This window comes from Canis lupus, chromosome 35 (assembly GCF_003254725.2).
Source record: "Canis lupus dingo isolate Sandy chromosome 35, ASM325472v2, whole genome shotgun sequence".
Taxonomy (NCBI): domain Eukaryota; kingdom Metazoa; phylum Chordata; class Mammalia; order Carnivora; family Canidae; genus Canis; species Canis lupus.
In genome coordinates this window covers 24,151,955-24,169,923 of record NC_064277.1, presented here as the reverse complement: position 1 = coordinate 24,169,923, position 17,969 = coordinate 24,151,955, and the positions used below count along the sequence as shown (strand labels likewise).

Here is a 17,969-nt window from a genome sequence, read left to right as displayed (position 1 = left end):
AATACTTGATTAAGGTCATTACAAAGCCTACAGGGCCCTCCCCTGGAGGGCCTTTGATAAGATTATTGGTGTTTTAAACAAGGCTAATCCCATTAAGTTAAAAGAAAAAAAAAAAAAAAAGAATAGATCAGAATTGGATCTGAATGTGATTGGGAGAAGCCCTGTCAAATCAAAATTTTCTCCTTAGCCTCCTCTCACAGCTTTTGAAAATGTCCATGATCAGATTTACTCTAGTTGAAACGAGGTTTAACCTCTGCCCATCCTGGTTAATGAATAAATGCCTATTATGGATACTTAAAATGATTCTATGGACTGAGACAGATCACATATTATATATAACCTCCTAATCTTTCAGGTGAAAAGAGAGGAGTCCCAGGAGAGGGTAGAAAAGCTCTGAATGGCATATGATTTGTAACACTTCTGGAATTATTAAGTAGTTATACTCTTTTCCAAATTGAGGGTTTTTAGGTTCCTGACTTAACCCTCTCCCCACTGCAAACAGATACTTTATAAGGGGATTTAGCTAGGAAGAAATGTCAAACATTATAGAGAAAAGGTGCTGGGTCTGAGGTTATAAGTAAAACTGAAATCTCAACATGATTTTTAATTCATGGGAAGAAATAAAAATACCACGTATATAATATGATAACCTCATGCAAAAATCTGTGGTGTGAGCCACCCTTGTTAGGCATCCCAGCAAATGCCCTCTGCAATTCAACCAGAGGTTTAGGCCAGCTTTCCCTCAATTTTATTTTGTCCACTCTGTCATTAATAAAACTTCACTTTTATTTTGACACCTTATTCCTTTTTCTATTCCCTTCTCCTGATGTCCTCTTTTATAAATTTTTTCAATGACATTGACTCAAAAATCACAAATGTCAGGATAGAAATATTTAAAAGGCATACACATGCAGATGTATATTAAAAATGGATCCTTCCACTCTGGGAAGAGTACAGGTCTTACTTGGTCATAAGGCTTGGCAAAGCTGGTGCTCTCTCTGGAACCTGTAGATCTGGTTTTCTTTTTACCTCCCTCTCACCCTCAGAGAGAACCTGGCTTAAATGTGTGGGAAATATCAGAAAGGGAGACAGAACGTAAAGACTGCTAACTCTGGGAAACGAACTAGGGGTGGTAGAAGGGGAGGAGGGCGGGGGGTGGGAGTGAATGGGTGACGGGCACTGGGTGTTATTCTGTATGTTAGTAAATTGAACACCAATAAAAAAAAAAAAAAAAAAAAAAGAGAACCCCATTCATTCAACATGTGAGGTAAGCCTTTCAGCTAGAAACCCTACAAATTGTGGCTAATAGGTCACATCATACATTTGAACGAATAAAACCATGATGTTAATCAAAAGTCTTATAAAAATATGGAATGCCCACAACACCCTCTGCAGCAGACTAACTCAAAGTATCAGAGCTGAGGAATGGTATATGTATATATGATATGTATGTATGTATGTATAGTATGGTATATATAGAATGGTATATGTATATATTCCTATATATATATGGTCAACAAATAATTCTGATACTTGCTCAGTGTTGAGAATTCCCAATATACATCATCACTTTTTTAAAAAAATATTTCATTTATTTATTCATGAGAGAGGCAGAGGGAGAAGCAGGCTCTCTGGGAGGACCTGATGAGGGACTGGATCTCAGGATGCTGGGATCATGACCTGAGCCAAAGGCAGACAGACGCTCAACCACTGAGCCACCCAGGTGCCTCTCCATCATGACTTTTACATGTATAATTGTGAGAAGAAATCCTAGGGAAGAAATATTTTTTATTTATATTACAGTCGAAGAAAGGTGTAAGTTCAACCTGACCCAACTTAGTTTCTAGGGCTTTATAAAAACATTATTTTCAAGCATTTGGGGATATCACTCCTGGTCTGGGACAGATGGCTTTTCCAGCCACTGGCTGATGGATCTTATTGCAATTTAAGGCCTCAATGCATTTCTCTTTTCCAGCCACCTAACCTTTTTCTTGGTATGAATACCCATTGCCTTATTCACTTTCCTTAAATTTAATTTTCATTACCATTGGCATATCTGTGTCCATAACATATACCATATCTTTCCCTACTTGCTCTCCTTCCTGTTCTAGAAAATGGTCTACTTTTTCCTTTCAGTCCAAACATTTTACTGTAAGTTTTTATCCCTTCCACTCCCTGCCGTCTTTGTGTGGTGTGGCCTTGCTCCTATTCTCAGTTTATTTTGACCTATCAAAAGAAAGTTCCTTGGACAGAGAATTTCAGTCAATATCTTTACTTATACATTTATTTGTTTCAAAATATTTATGTGTCTAATTAAATTTGATTTTCAACATTCTCTGGAATGCTTTCTTAATCACATACACAAAGCACAAAAAGTATTTTACACTTGTTTTAATGGTGAAATTAAATGTGATTAATTAATTAATGTGATTCCACACATACCCAAAGGAAAGACCATTAAGTGTTACATCTGTATTTAAAACAGATGCTCTCTCTTGTACATATTGTCAAGACCAAAGGTGGCAGTATCAAAGTTGGTTATTGACTGCTTTTTGAAAATGCCATTGTGGTAACTGTTTAAGGAATAAAGTTCAGGATGCTTATTCAACCCATAAAGTAAGGTTAACCAAGGAGACTTACACTGGGGTTTATACAGATACAGGGACTTACCCACCCCACCCTTACCCCGTCCCACCAAGAGTACACAGAAGACTCCAAAAATCTTTTTTAGACTCTTAGGATCAACCTAGACTTTCATATTTAAAAAATAACAATACTTAAACAACAACAACAACAATAGTTTCTACCCAAATCTGGTGAATAAAATGATCATAGGTGTTTCAAGGCTATTCATACCCAAATTTCTGCCTTAATGGTAAAGAGAATAAATAGAAATTTGAATTTATTCATTAAAAATTTGTTCATTAGGAAAAAAAATCCTTAGATTAAAAAAATACACCTAAAGAAAACATTTCCACATATTTATGAAAAAGTTATAGGGATATGGCAAATTCTGAAATGTTAAAACAGATTTTCTCCTCACCGCAGCAAATATCAGAGGTGTTGCCACCAGGAGCATTTCAAAGACATGGTAACAATGCTACACAACATGTTTTCTTGACACAGAAACAGGTATTACAGAGTGGTTATGGCCTTGATTGGGTCATTGGTGGGACATTGATACTGTTTCAAAATGGCCTTGACTCTGAGCCAGATGAGCTAGAATAAAAATTGAGCACAATAATTTTCTAGCTATGTAACTTTCAGCAAGTTATGCAACCTCTCTGTGCTTTCATTTCCACACTACAAAATAAGGGTAATGAAATAACCATGGTTCTTACTTCACTGGATTCTTCAGAAACAACATACCAAACAAAGGCCTGGTATCTAGTAAGTGGTAATCCTTATTTGCTGAAAAAAATAAATAAAATAGTTTTAGAAAATATTCATGCCATGGAAGGCATGCATGCAGGATGTCAAGTCAACCCAGACTTTGTAACAAAACTGTCACACAAATTTATTAATAATGAATCATTAACACTGATTCCAAAAGAGAAACAAAAATATAATGTCCCAAAGTCTACAGAAGGAATCAAAGCCTCAAATACCTGTCCATCGATTTGAATATCTTAAATGTTTAGAGTCACATGTTCTTGAGTTCTGGTCATTATTAGATTAGAGAGTGATTAGAAAAAACTGATAGTTTAAAAATGGTAGCTTATAAGAATTTTCCAGCATTTTAGAGAAGGCCTTATGTTTTTCAAATGCGTATGTGTGTGTATGTGAAGAATGTTTTGTGGTGCATCAAGCACACTCAGCCCTGTAAGACTATATTGTTAAAACACAGCCAAGAATTTTTGCTTGTATCTCCCAGCAGATCTTAACCAATGACTGCACCTGAACTTCAAACATTAACAAAGGTTTTCTTCTGTTCTGTTCTCAGCTCAGGTAGCTCAACGGTGCCCTGTGATCGAACTAGCTGGTGACTTGTTTCTTATTTCTTCAAATTCTCAGGGGTTTTTCCCCCACAAAGGATCTCCAGTGCACACCTCTTCTCCATCTACCCCTATCCCTGCCAAAAACTCGCCCCAGCTCTATTCAGTCACATGACCTCCGTGACACTTTCCACCATAGCCACCAGGTGGAACCCTTCTCTACCGCGTTTTGTTTGTGGGTGGTTTTGCCCGAGGCAAAATAGGATCAGGAATTTAAAATACAGGTCTTTGATTTTTTTTTTTTAAGATTTTATTTATTTATTCATGAGAGAGAGAGAGAGAGAGAGAGAGAGAGAGAGAGAGGCAGAGGCATAGGCAGAGGGAGAAGCAGTCCCCCTGAGGAGCCCAATGCAGAACTGACCCCAGGACCCCAGGATCACAACCTGAGCCAAAGGCAGAGATTCAACCACTGAGCCATCCAGGTGTCCCTGACTTTTTAAATGTAGTTGACCTTAAGCATTGATGAACAAGGGCAGAAAAATTAGGCTAAGAAACACTCAAAGAAAATAGAGCTTTATAACTCCCATTATAAAAAGAAAGGTAACAGGCTACAGTTGCCAATGGTTAGCAAATCTGCCACTGTGAAGACTAGCACGTTTCTGGAAATCTCAGCCTGTGTGAGAGAAAACCAATATAAAACACACCACCGCCTAATTAATTGTAACATATCTTAATGAGCTAGAAGAGCAAGGGAAGCTTTTTGGCAATCTGTTCTGAGTACAGAATGATATATAAAGAGAAAGAATTTGGGCACCTGGGTGACTCTGTCAGTTGAGTGTCTGCTTCTGGCTCAGGTCATGATCCCAGGATCCTTGCTCAGCAGGGAGCCTGCATCTCCCTCTTCCTCTCCTCCCTTGCTTGTGTTCTCTTCCCCACTCACTCTCTCTCAAATAAATCTTTAAAAAAAATAAAATAAAGAGAAAGAATTTGTCAGTGTGTTTGCAGGTAAAATAACCAACATATTACAGCTCCGATGATAATGTTTCTAGAGTAAGGAAAAACAATTAATTTAGCTACCAGAGTTTAATGAAGACATTCCATAAAGCAAAATGTAAAAAAATTGGAAACAGTATCAATGTCCCACCAATGACCCAATGATTAGATTGATTAGTCCGTAACATTGATAAGTACATGAGAAAAATCATGCAGGGGCCCTCTGGGCTCTGTGCTGGACATGGAGCCTGCTTAAGATTCTCTCTCTCTCTCCCTCTACCCATCTCCCCCTCTAAAAAAATATGCAGTTACACAACAGAATTAATTGTATGTTTATTAAAATATATTTCTTGATTTTATATGTATTTGTTGATTTTAATATAGCAGTACTGAGAGGAAATACACAAATAGTTAATAGGGTTTATCACTAACTAATGGAATGATAGTTTCGATTTAACTCATTTTCAGTTTTTCTACAATAAGCACAAATTACATGTACTTTTCTCCATTCAACTTAGTAACCTTCTGTTAAGCACACTCAACCCTGTAAGACTACATTGCTAAAACATAGCCAAGAATTTTTGCCTGTATCTCCCAGCAGAACTTAACCAATGTTTTCTTTTTTTAGAAAAAAAAAGTTAAAAAAAAAATGGTTGAGGTCTCTTTGCCCAAATTCAATACCCACCAAACTGTTGAGCTTTATTTGATCTTTTGAGGCACCTACCCTCCAAGACAGAATGCCTTGTTCCAGAGTTATGCAGACAAATGTACAGAGCAGCATAAAATAATCACATGCCATCTGGGTGTCTATGTTAGTATTCTTTTGAACATGGTCAGATGAATTACTTTTCCAGAATCCAGTAATTCCTGAGCAGCCTGGTTAAAGCAGTTTCTTTTTTTAGATTTTATTTATTTATTTGAGAGAAAAAGAGCACTAGCAGGAAGTTTGATTGGTGTAGGGGTAGAGGGAGAAGCCAACTCACTGCTGAGCGGGAGCCTGATGGGGCTCAAACCAAAGACCCTGAGATCACAGTCTGAGCTGAAAGGCAGACGCTTAAGCACTTAACCGACTGAGCCACCCAGACATCCCGATAGGTTTCTTTTTTTAATATGCACAATTGGGGAAGAGAACCAGACTCCTGGGAACCCCAGGAAGATGCCAGGGTATCTCCAGGCCACTCAGTGGCTTCCATTTTGCCATCTTTAATATGACAGAGGTTGCTCTGTTTCATGGAGGGAAATGCCACCAGGGTTCTGACTCTGGAGGCACCAGCAGAGCGAAAATAGTTCAAGGTCCACCATAACCACTAACTGGCACCACCGATCACCGTCCTGACCCTGGGGCCTAGGACAGATGCCAGACAGAGCAAACGGGTGGTGGCAGACCAGTGAGATCCACATCCTGGAGTTCTCTCACCAGAGACTTTGAAAGGAAATGACTGAGCTTATTTTCTGCTGTTTCCCTCCATCTTGGTCAAGCTCACTGAGCAGTAAAACACTGGGACCACAGAAGAGCCATGTCCCTCCTTTTTCCATTTCCTGGGCACAGTTCAACCGTCTGGATGCAGTGGTGTGTGAGATGGATCAGAGTCAGACTGATGAGCTGGAAATCTGCCTCGAGCCCTGGCAGGCTGTGAGACACTCCGTGCTTCATTTTCTTCATCTAAAAAAAAAAAAAAAAATAGGATAATAGTACTGACATCAGAGAATTATTGTAAGAATTATAATGCATGTAGGTGCTCAGAACTCAGTCTGGCAGAAGGTAAGTCTATTTTATTTATTTATTTATTTATTTATTTATTTATTTACTTACTATTTTTTAAATAATTGTCAGCCACCTTATCATCACCACCATCATCCTCGTGATCATTTTCATTATCATTTCTTTAGCAGAGAGCAAGTAGGAAATTACTGTGTTATTTCAAGCCTGGCATACCAGAGAGGAATTGTGAATGCATTAATGTAAATCATGAATCTGAGGGAGTCTATGTGATGCTTTTCCACCAATTAGAAAAAGATAGCCCTCCTCAAGACTCTTCCCACCCACTTTCTGGAAAACTATTATAAATAAACACAGGCATCCACAATGGCTCTTCTGGGAAAGGCGCCTTCTTGGGTTGTGCAGTGCACGGCCTTCATTGCTGTACAATGACCCTTTTCACCCTCTGATGGAAGAGACCACAGGGCTTGGTGACAGGTGAATTACTGGAAAACAGAGAGAATGAGACAGAGAAAGAGAGAAAGAGAAAGAATCAAAAGGAAACAAATGGGCCTAGGAAATGCCTGGATGTGTGTGCAAAATTCTGGTAAGGATATGAGAGTTATGTCCTGAGGAGAAAGTTCATCGCTTTTCTCAAATGTTGAAAGGAACTTGTGAGTCCCCAAAATTTCAGGAGCCCCATTCCAGAGGTAGGAGATGAGATGACATGGGCCTATGGAGCCTGCAGTCATGCAGAAATGAAGGCAGACTCTAGAGGCAGCTCGAGATTCAAGAGAGGCAGTTCTGCCCTGAGCCAGCGCTGGGACTCACTGGCCTGTAGGAACTCAAAAACCTAAGTGGGAGAAACTTCTGAAAGATGAACAAGGAAGGCAGTAAGCAGAGAGTTCCTGGGGCAGCTCCCATTTGTTGGGCACGCTTCTGCCCTGGAGCTGGAGGAATGTCACAGGGGCATTCCCTCTCTGAGTCTCCCCCAGGGGCCTGCAGGCTGCCCCTCACTTACATTCGGCCAGCACGTAGTCACCCATGGCTCCTCCTGTAGAGACAAGAGACAGGAAGGGGCATCACAGGCCGAGCACCTGCTGCCTCATCCCTGGCCTTCGCCCCCCTCACCTTTTCACCCCCACTGGGACCACTGCTGCCTGGACAGCTCCCAGGGCTCCCACAGCCTCACCTCTCACCTTGCTTATTAGCTTCTCCCAGGCTTCCTTGCCTCCCAATCTCACCTCCTGACACTCCTGCTCCAACTGCTGACTCTGTACACCTGACTGTCCCTGTCCTGGCTTCCCAGGGCCCCTCAGCTGCCATCCTGGAGGCCCCCAGAGCTCTGCATGGCTGGCTTCCATCTGTCCCTCTTTCCCCCACACCACAGATGGTCAAGGGGCAGGAAGGCGCCCTGGTGACTGACAGGATGAGGCACAGTCATTTCTCACTTCCCTCTACGCCTCATGCTTGGCCATTTGCATGGTGGCTCCAACTGTGTAGACCTCCTCCCCCTGTTCCCCACCCCTTCTGGAGCAATCCACCTCACGGCCCAGAACACCTTGCCAATCCCCAGCAGAACATGGCCATTCCTTCCTTTGACACCCCAGAGAATATTCTTTGTGTTTACTTGTGCTACGGATCTTGTTGCTCTCTAGATGTGGGTTCTGAGAATAGCAACGATGATGAATTCAACCTTGGAGCCTGAGCACTACTTTATATAGCATCTTACAAAACAGCAGGTGCTCACAAGAAGTTTGTCCACCTTGGAGCTTTCATTCTGGGGAAAAGCATGAATTCCCACTCCTGGGGTGGCAGTGGAACCAGTGTTCCCAAAGAGAAAAAGGGGAAGAGGCCTCCCACGGATGCCTGCCAAAGCCACTTTGCCCTCCCCCGTGGCCCCACTTCCTGATGAATTAGTGTGTCCTGGATTCTGAGGGACCAGGAGACTTCCTCCTCCTCCCTACTCACTTGAAGCCTGCCTCTTTCTTAAGATTCTGAACAGAATTCCAGTAAAAAGGACGATGATGCAAACAGCAATCCCACTGATGATGCCAACGACCAGGGTGCCAGACATCGGGGCCTCTGAAAGAGCAAAAGCTAGTTCAAGCTGTAACCATGGCCCCAGCCTCATGCAGAACCCCCTCACTGCCACGCTAACCCCTCTGGTTCCACCCACAACAGATTTCCTTAGCACCTGGCTCCCATCCATACCCCAACTGGCAGTGAGGGGCTGATCCAGGCCTGGGTGCTCCACCTGGCAGGTGTATCTCTGCTCTTCCCCAGGGGCCACAGCCAAGGCTACCCATCTCTGGTAGGTCCCATCCCCGTTGGGCAGCACATCCTTAGGCTCAACATCCTCGGCATCCAGTGGCTGCCTGTCCTTCAGCCACTTCATGGTGATGTTCTGGGGGTAGAAGCTCAGAGCCTGACACCGGAGGGTGGTCACTGCCGAGGTCACATGATGAGTCATCTTCACCAGAGGGGGCACTGGACAGGAAAGAGGAAGGCTCTAGAGAGGGGAGCTTTCTACCCTTTCCAGGAAGCCTCAAACTTTCACTTCCCCTCCTCTCTGGGTTAAAGGAAGAAGACAACCTTATTCAGACAAAGCTGTAGGAGAGTCACCATTTTGTGCCTAAACCATGTGGCAGGAACCAGCTCTGATGTGGTGCTACAGGGACAAAAGTCAAGCCCATCCTCCCATCCCCTATACAAATGTGTGGACATGTAGCTCATGGCTTCTGCTCTTTGTCAGTACAGGAAATTGAATCAGATAAAATCACCCTGTATGTGGATTGGGCTGAATAAGCCCTATTGGCAAATTCTACTTATTGGTTTCAACCCAATAAGTATTCAGGTGAGAAGGGGCCCCGGAAGATTGGCAGCCTTCAGGGACCATCTCTTCTTTAACCACCAAAGGATTCTTCTACTCTGACTGGTTGTCTCCCTGGGTAATTTCTTGACTTGGCATTAATGTGATAATTGACATCTCTGAATTTCTAAAAGGTGTAAATATGCACAGTATATTTAAATCAAAAGATCACAGATACTTCTTCCTCAGCCACACGTAGGGAGGAAATAAAATGAAAACCATGGCTCTCGGCTGTATCCTTAGACCTCAGGTCCTGCCCAGAGAGTCCCCCCCTCGGCACCCCCTCGGCAACCCCTGCCTGGGACCTCGCCCCGCGCCCCCTTCACCACATCAGGAAAGTACAGGGTGGGGAGGGCAGAAGGGCACTTCATACCTTGCCGGTCTAGAACCCCTCTTCCCAGCTCCAGCAGCTGCCGCAGCTGCTCAGGACAATCCCTCTGCAGGTAGGCCCTGTTCTGTTTGGCCCGAATCTTGTTCACTTCCCACTCCAGCTTGGTGGCCTGGGCCTTGGGCTCCGCTGCTCTCCAGTCCAGCGTCTCAGGGCAGAATTCCAGATGGTTCTGTCCGTCATACCCATACTTCCAGAACCCTGTGGTGCTGTTGTCCTCTTGCACCTCACAGCCCAGGATCACTTGCAGGGTGTGGGACTCCGACGATACCCCGAGCTTCGTTACTGAAACCAAAGGAGGAAGCCCCTGTCTCAGCATGCCCAGGGCCCAAAGGACCACAGACTGCCTGCTTACTCCCCCAGATGCCTCAAGGTAGAGAAATACTCTGCCCATGTCAGAAAGGTGAGGACCGTCTCCCCGTACCCTTGCTGTGGTTGTGATTGTCCATAATGGTCCAGAAGTCGACGATGAACATGTGATCCCACCCCTTCAGGCTCTGACTCAGCTGTAGCCACAGCTGGCTGGCAGCCCCTGTCCGGACCCACTGGGCACGAGGCTCTGCACGGCGACTCTCGTGACTGTAGGACACGAACAGCTGGTCATCCACATAGCCCCGGGCCTCAAACAGGGGCAGCCCAAGGTCTGGCACTGAGGCACCCATGAAGAGGTAGCGCAGAGAATGGGATCCTGGGGAGAAGGCAAGAGGACATCTCTATGCACCACACGCAGGGCTGGGAGGCCAAGGGACCACAGCCCTGAGATCAACTCGCTGCACCTGCTGTGTCTGGGCCCACCCCATGTAACCAGAGGTGCAGTGCCTCTCTTCTCTCCACCACAGGCCTGGGTGCCCTTGCCCTGTGCAGCTGTTGTCACCCCCTCAGAACTTCCAGCCTCTGCCCTGCTTTGCACATTTAGGGCAATCTCCCCTGCAGCCAACAAACTCCATAAGATCCTAGAGGGTCTCCAGTGGGGCAGCTGAGCTCAGGAGTTGATGCTCAGGGCAAATTAGATCCAAGTCCAGAGGAATGTGCTATTGGTCCCCACAAGAGAAAAGTATCAGTGGCCCCGAGGTGGCAGTCTCTGCTTCAACTCAACTTGCCGGGTCCACTCAGCTGGCCTAGGGAACACTGCTTCCAGTTGGCACCACCCCTGCTTCCTTCAGATCTCTGTTCTATTGCCAGCCTGAGAGAAGCCTGCCCTAGCTCCCTACCTCACCTGTCCTTACAGCTCCTACTGCTACCTGGTGCTCTGATTCCTTTTGTTCGTTTATTGTCATCCCCTGACTAGAATGCAAAATATTAGAGGGCAAGGACTTGGCTCCCTGCTATCTCCCCAGGGCCTGGAACAATGCCACACAGGCTCTGTATTCCCTTTATACGTGCGAACAAAGAATATTTCTGTTCCACATCCAGTGTATGTGTCAGCCTCTACTGTGGTGTGACATTTAAGAACCACAGCTAGGGAGACCCCCGGTTCTGCCTCCAAAGCCCAGGGTAACCTTGAACAAAATCACCGAAGAGCAGGTCATGCCTCATTCTTGTCATCTAGAAAATGTGAATACACATTCCATCTACCCTCCTGTGTAAAAAGGTATGTAAGGAGTCGCTGTCAACAGAGATTAGGAACAGTTGGTGGTACTTCATTTTACATCAGAGAACCAGATCGCCTAGATTCTTTCTACCCTGGGGAAGGAACCTAACCCGAGGGCCAGACAGCACTAGTAAAATCAGGCCAGGACTGGCTCCTGCCTCCCAAATGTTTAGTCGATTTGAACCAGATCACAGATAGGAAGGTGATTTAACCCTGAGTGAAGTGCTCCTTATCATCACGCTGCATCCTCTAGCAAGGGCCTGCTAACTATACGTGGTACGATAAATAAACATAGCAAACCCACACCCCTCCCCCGCTGAAAAGGAGAACCGTTGCGTTCAGTTCAAAAGTCCAGAAATCACAGATATGTTACTTTTCTCAGAGAAAAGAACAACCGCCAGGAGTCGGTGAGGCCAGGGTTGTGGGGAGATCAACCCCACCCCGAGGTCGACAGGCAAGGCCCTCCGCCAGCCCCGAGCCCCAACCCCCGGCCGGGCCTAAATCGTCTTTGCGGAGAAGAACTTCCCGTTTGGGGACGACCCGACCGGGGAAGCGAGGCAAGGCCAACAGCAGAGCAAGAGCGCCCAGATCCGAGGCCGAGGACCCAGCAATCCGAGCTCAGCCTGCAGGAGCAGCGCACAGATGCGTAGTTAACAGCGTCACAGTCGGCGGGTGGGGGCGGGGCCGCGGAGGGGCGCGCTCCGGGGACAGGGGACCCACGGCCCGTCTTGCACCCCTCGGCGGAGCCCCCCCGGGAGAGTCCGGCAGAGGCCGCGCTCGCGGCCGCGCGCTCCTCGCGCCCTGGGCGACCCCGGGGGCTCCGCCAGGCGGATTTCGCTCCGGTCCCCGCCGCCGCCCGGACTCACGCGGAGGCCGCCGCTGCGCGGCCACGGTCGGCAGCTGGAGCAGCAGGAACAGGAGCAGGAGCAGCAGCAGCAGCAGGAGCCGCGCGCGCCGCGCCCCGGGGCTCATCTCCGCTGCGGCCGCGCGTCCCGAGCTGCCCCCGCCTGCGTGTGGCGGCGGCGCGGGCCCGGCCGGCAAGTCACCCTGGAGCCGCCGCCCGGGCTGCGGGGATGCCAGGCAAAACTTCCTGGCCAGTGCGATCCTTTTCCGGGCCGTGGGGGGAAAAGAGACTCCAGAACTCGAGCTCTCCTCAATCCCAAGCACTTGCTGGTGAAACCTTCCGGGACCCCGCTGTCCCTGGGAAGTGTCAGTCCTAAGGGGACGACGTCCCTGGTGGAGGAAAGTAGACTGCACCTTGTCTGATCTAAATAGTCCCATTTCTGATATTCAATATCTAGAAAGTAGGTACTTTAAAAATTCAATGATACGTTTTCAAAATTTTTATCTGAAGTTCAACTTGCCAGTCTTGTTATTCAATTTAAAATATGATTTCTGGGTAAACCTTTCATTTTATTCCCACATTAGAAATAATTAAACTCCTAAGTTTAACAAAGTAGAACCTCTCGAAACATCTTTCACAATTCACAAGGTTAAATTAAATTTCACAGACTTAACAACACATTGGAATCACCTAGAAAATCATTAAACTTACTTTTACCCTCAGCTACTGATTTAATTGGTGTGTACTGCTACCTGGGGATTGGAATTTTAACCCCTCCCACCCCATGGGCACACACAGTTTGGGAACTACTGTTTAGATATTTCCAAACATGTTAACAAATTTAATACATCTGATTTTCCTAAAACCTTTAAATACCTAATAAATCCAATGAGCAATATCTTTGTAAGCATGTATGCCAATTTTGGCCATCTGAGGAAAAGATTCAAACTTGGAAATTGGAGCCTATCTGTAGGGGCATATGAAATGCAATTGGGGAAATGTTCAATACAGTTGACGAGCGGTTGGGGTTGATTGTAATATTCTTTTTTCTTGGTAACAGCTTTATTATCAAGATTTAATTCACATACCGTGATTCATCCACCTAAGGTGTAAAATTCAGTAAGTTTTAGTATTTTCACAAAGGCACATAACTATTACCGCAGTTTTAGAACGTTTTTCATCCTCTCCACAGAGAAATCTTGTGCCTTTTAGACATCACCTCCAAATCCCTCTACCTCTCCCACCCTACCCCAGGCAATCACTAATCTACCATCTCAATAGAATTACTTCCTCTGAATATTTCATACACATGGAATCATAGAATATGTGGTTCTTCACGATTGGCTTATTTAACATATTATTGTCACGTTTCTTTTTCATGCACAATAAAAACTCTATTTCCAGACCCTCTACCATCTCTTGAGGATAGTTGGGGATGGTGGGGGGGGGCGGTCAAACATTCCAGGCTTCTATTCATGTCTTGGTTTGATGGTGACCCTCATCTAGGGACCACCAGGAACACACCCAGAGTCGCCTCATTAGAACAAAAGACACTCCTACCACCCAGGAAATTACGAGGATTTCAGGAGCCCAATGTCAGGAACTGATTGAGAGTCCAACATATATTTTCTCTTATCTCATAGTGTGGATATTCAGTTGTCCCAGCACCATGTGTTGAAAAGATTATTCTTTCTTTACTGAATTGCTTTGGCACCTTGCCCGAAATCAATTAACTGTAAGCATGAGGGTTTCTTTCTGGACTCTCAGTTTTATTTCATTGATCTATATTCCTGAAAGTACATATATCACAATTAAGGATTCTTGTTCAATGAAGGTTACCATGGGTAAAGTTAATTAACAGCTGATAGAATGGCAGAAAGTTATATATGATGTTGGAAACAGAGGATTAGTAACTAGAAGAGAAAAGGAACTCTTCTAAATCAAGAAGACCAAGGCAGGGGATCCCTGGGTGGCTTAGCGATTAAGCATCTGCCTTTGGCCCAAGGTGTGATCCTGGAGATCTGGGATCAAGTCGCATGTCAGGCTCCCTGCATGGAGCCTGCTTCACCCTCTGCCTCTTTGTCTCTCATGAATAAATAAATAAAATCTTAAAAAAAAAAAAAAAAAAAAGACCAAGACAGAAATCCCAGATCAGAAATGAGTGAAAAAAATGAACAAGAAATTTACATACAGAAAAATCCAAAGCACTTCGTAAAACAAGGTAATGAAAAGGAATATATCATTTTGTCTCTTAGGGTGTTACCAAATTAGAAAGTTGAATACTGCTCAGTTGTTGTGTGGATGTGGGTGTGCAGACTGAGGCTTCAACTCCATTCCAACCCTTTCTAAAGATTTCCTCAAGTGTATCCCTTAAAGGGATATGTCTGTGTGTGACCGGAAAGTGCAGGCAGACAGAGTATCCTTCACTGAGAGAGGAAAATGGGTAAAATGGGGACCAGTACCATATGGTATTGGAAGAAACCAAAGACATTAGTTTAGTAAATTAAAAATGCATGCAATGCAAAACAAGGACATTCTCCAGACAAGGACAGTTCCAACCAAAATTACTCATTTAACAAAGGCAATCTGCAAAGGTGGGGTCGGAGTGGGATACAGTGGCAGAGAGGGATACATAAATAGGTTAAGCATACACATACGCACACTCCTTTGTGTATGTGTTCTCGGGAAGAAATAGGGGGTCCTGGAGGATTGGGGGCCAGGGCCGTCTACACTTTCTGGACAGCAAGCGGCCAGGGGTGAAGGGATATTGGAGACCATAAATGCTGTGTCGCCTGGGTCCCCAGCAGCTGGCCGTGCAGAAGAGATTGACAGCAAGTGCTGCTGTGAGCCTTCTTAGCTTTCCTATCTGACTGGAATAGCTTTTCCAGAGAACGCTAATTCCAGCCATGGCCAAGATGCTTGCTAAAATGGGCATTGGAGCAATTATGTTCATGGAGTCTGATGAAAGCTTTGTTTGAGGTTCCATGGTACTGAATTTGGCTTCTTTTCGCACCTCACCAGGGTGTGAGATTCTGGATCCTTTGTCTCAACCATCTGCTCAGGTGAATAATATGCCAGAGCCACCCTGGGCTACTGACCCTGACAGCCTAGACCTTCACAGCATGTGCTAGTGGTGGCCCCATTCGGGCCTCAGTGCTCAGTGTGCCAGGGGTATGTGGCTTCTTCTCCCCGAGGGACAGTCACATTCATCCAGCACCGACAGGTTCTATTCTTATTGGGCCAGCACTCTCTCTTGTCTGAGTGCAGGCCTTCCTGGTCCCCTAGCAAGGAATGGTATCAGTGTGGTAGCACAGAGGAAGAACCACAGGGCACCATACCACTGTTTCCTGCCAAGAGGTCCTGTGGTAGGTCACATATACTGAAGGGGGTTCGGAGGAGCAGGGGTGGGAGGAAGAATGGGCCCTGGGCCCTCCCTTCTGAGGTATTAGCATGCTCCCCAAGACCAGCAACCACTTGTAGGCTGGCTTCAGCCCCTCACATCTCAGGAGAAACCCTTGTGGATGGCAGACATTATGGGTTGAAATGGCCCACTAAAATGGTTGAAGTCCTAACTTCCAATACCTGTAAATGTGACCTTCTTTGAAAATAAGACTTTTGGGCAGCCTGGGTGGCTCAGCGGTTTAGTGCCACTTTCAGCCAGGGGTGTGATCCTGGAGACCTGGGACCAAGTCCTGCATCAGGCTCCCTGCATGGACCCTGCTTCTCCTTCTGCGCCTCTCTCTCTCTCTCTCTCTCTGTGCCTCTCGTGAATAAATAAATAAAATCTTTAGAAAATAAGACTTTTTATAAATGACCAAACTAAGATAAGGCCATTAGGATGGGATCTAATCCAATAGGACTGACATTGACCCAGAGAAGTTCACAGAGGGAAACTGTGAAGACACAGGATACACCTGAGCACAGGCTAGATGCTAGGAGAGGGACAGATTTTCCCTCACATTATGCAGAAGGAACCAATCCTGCTGACACTTTCAATCCAGAATTAAATCCCCAGAACAGTAAATTTCAAATTGTCTAAGTCCTGCTTATCACCTGAGGAGAGAAAAGAAAAAGGAAATACAATTTGCAGAATGCTAACCCCGTAGTAAGGATCATGCTAGACTATATAGGAGAAACTTACTCTCAATATCTTAAAAAAATATATTATCCTGGGGCACCTGGGTGGCTCAGTCAGTTAAATGCCCGATTCTTGATTTCAGCTCATGATCTCAGAGTCCTGGGATGGAGCCCCACATCAGGGAGCCTGCTTCTCCTTCTCCTCCTCCCTCTACTGCCCCCCACTCTCTCTCTCAAATAAATGAATAAATAAAATCATATATATATATATACACACAAATACTATCGCTATTTGCAAATGGGGAGTTGAGGGTCTTGCCCAAATTTACAGAGGCAAAAAACTCTGTGAACTCACAGAAATGAATAATTTTTTTTGCCTTAATAACTACAATAGAACCCTTAGAGAGGAACTATACCAGGTTGGACAGAAGCTGTATTTTATTCCACCTCACTCCTAGTTGTTCCTTTGCCACCTTCTGAAGCAAGTGGTCTCAAGCTAGGGTGAATTCCTAGGAAGGCTGGGATTTGTTAGGATAACTTGTTTTTCTGTCTTCATCTGTATGTTCACACAAGGAAACATTTATTGGGCCCTTTTCTGGTGCCCTTTCACCTGGTGGCTCCCCTGGCTGCTCTCCCTGCCCCCAGTCCTTCAAGCAGGGTCCACAGGATGGTCACTTTCCAGGCCAAGAATGTTTGTTCCTCTCTCTTCTCCTTCCTTTAAACTCCTACTAAACAGTGAACACAGTGAGCTTGCTCTATATGGTGTAGCACTGTTGCCTCGTATTAAGTACTCCATGAATATGTGTGGATGGAGTAAATGAGCAATGAATGAATGTCCAAGGTCAGACTGTGAAGCCAACTGAAATCCACTTGGAAAGACTTCCTGGCTCTCTATATTCTCAGGGCACCTGGTACATGTGAACACTACAGAATACATTGCATAGATTTACAAGTATATATTAATATGTTACCTCTTGCAGTAGATTCATCACTGCCTGAGACTCTTTTCTTCTTGATAATCCTATTGCTTTGTGGAGTAACCAGCACAGAGCTACACAATTGCTTCTATCATAACCCAGTGTATACATTCCTGAAAAACTTCATAGTCTGAAAAAAAATTACACTCACTTTCAACAGGGTTCATGGTAAGCTAGGAGGGGGCAGACAATTCAAAACTCTTTAACAGGGGTGCAAAAGGCAGGACTAACTGCTTTCCCCCATATGCTCAGAATGGATCATTCGTTAACTCAGAACCTTGCACTGATACTCAGTTGAATTAATTGATGGATGATCATTAAATAGACAATTAGATACATTTCCTTTTATTTTTGCTAAGATTTTACTTATTTATTTATTTATTTATTTATTTATTTATTTATTTATTTATTTATTTGAAAGAGAGAGCAAGGAGCTTGTGTGAGGGGAGGCATGCCTGGGTGGCTCAGTAGGTGAATCATCTGCCTTCAGTTCAGGTCATGATACCGGAGTCCTGGGATGGAACCCCACATCGGGCTCCCTGCTCAGTGGTGAGCCTGCTTTTCCCTCTCCCTCCACCTCTTTCCCCTACCCC

The 17,969-nt window shown here is 45.0% G+C and overlaps 1 protein-coding gene across 9 annotated transcripts; it reads right to left on the bottom strand.

Moving 5' to 3' along the window:
* Positions 1-1,547: 1,547 nt before the first annotated feature.
* On the bottom strand, positions 1,548-12,774 carry HFE (homeostatic iron regulator). Of its 9 annotated transcripts, XR_007408336.1 has the most exons (10): positions 12,345-12,774; positions 10,312-10,575; positions 9,873-10,172; positions 8,842-9,117; positions 8,599-8,712; positions 7,649-7,681; positions 6,346-6,591; positions 4,750-4,891; positions 3,342-3,411; positions 1,548-1,770 (listed from the first exon to the last, which is right to left on the bottom strand). XR_007408336.1 is itself a non-coding variant. In XM_025442126.3 (7 exons), the coding sequence occupies exons 1-7, from the start codon at positions 12,757-12,759 to the stop codon at positions 6,479-6,481; spliced, it is 1,515 nt and encodes a 504-aa protein (XP_025297911.2). In that variant the 5' UTR covers positions 12,760-12,774; the 3' UTR covers positions 5,245-6,478. The 9 variants fall into 9 exon arrangements, 6 of the variants coding, with proteins under 6 accessions (XP_025297911.2, XP_025297920.2, XP_035566508.1 ...); XR_007408338.1 differs by lacking the exon at positions 1,548-1,770 and having other exon boundaries at positions 2,257-3,411; XR_007408337.1 differs by lacking the exons at positions 1,548-1,770; positions 3,342-3,411 and having other exon boundaries at positions 4,270-4,891.
* Between the last annotated feature and the right edge of the window lie 5,195 nt (positions 12,775-17,969).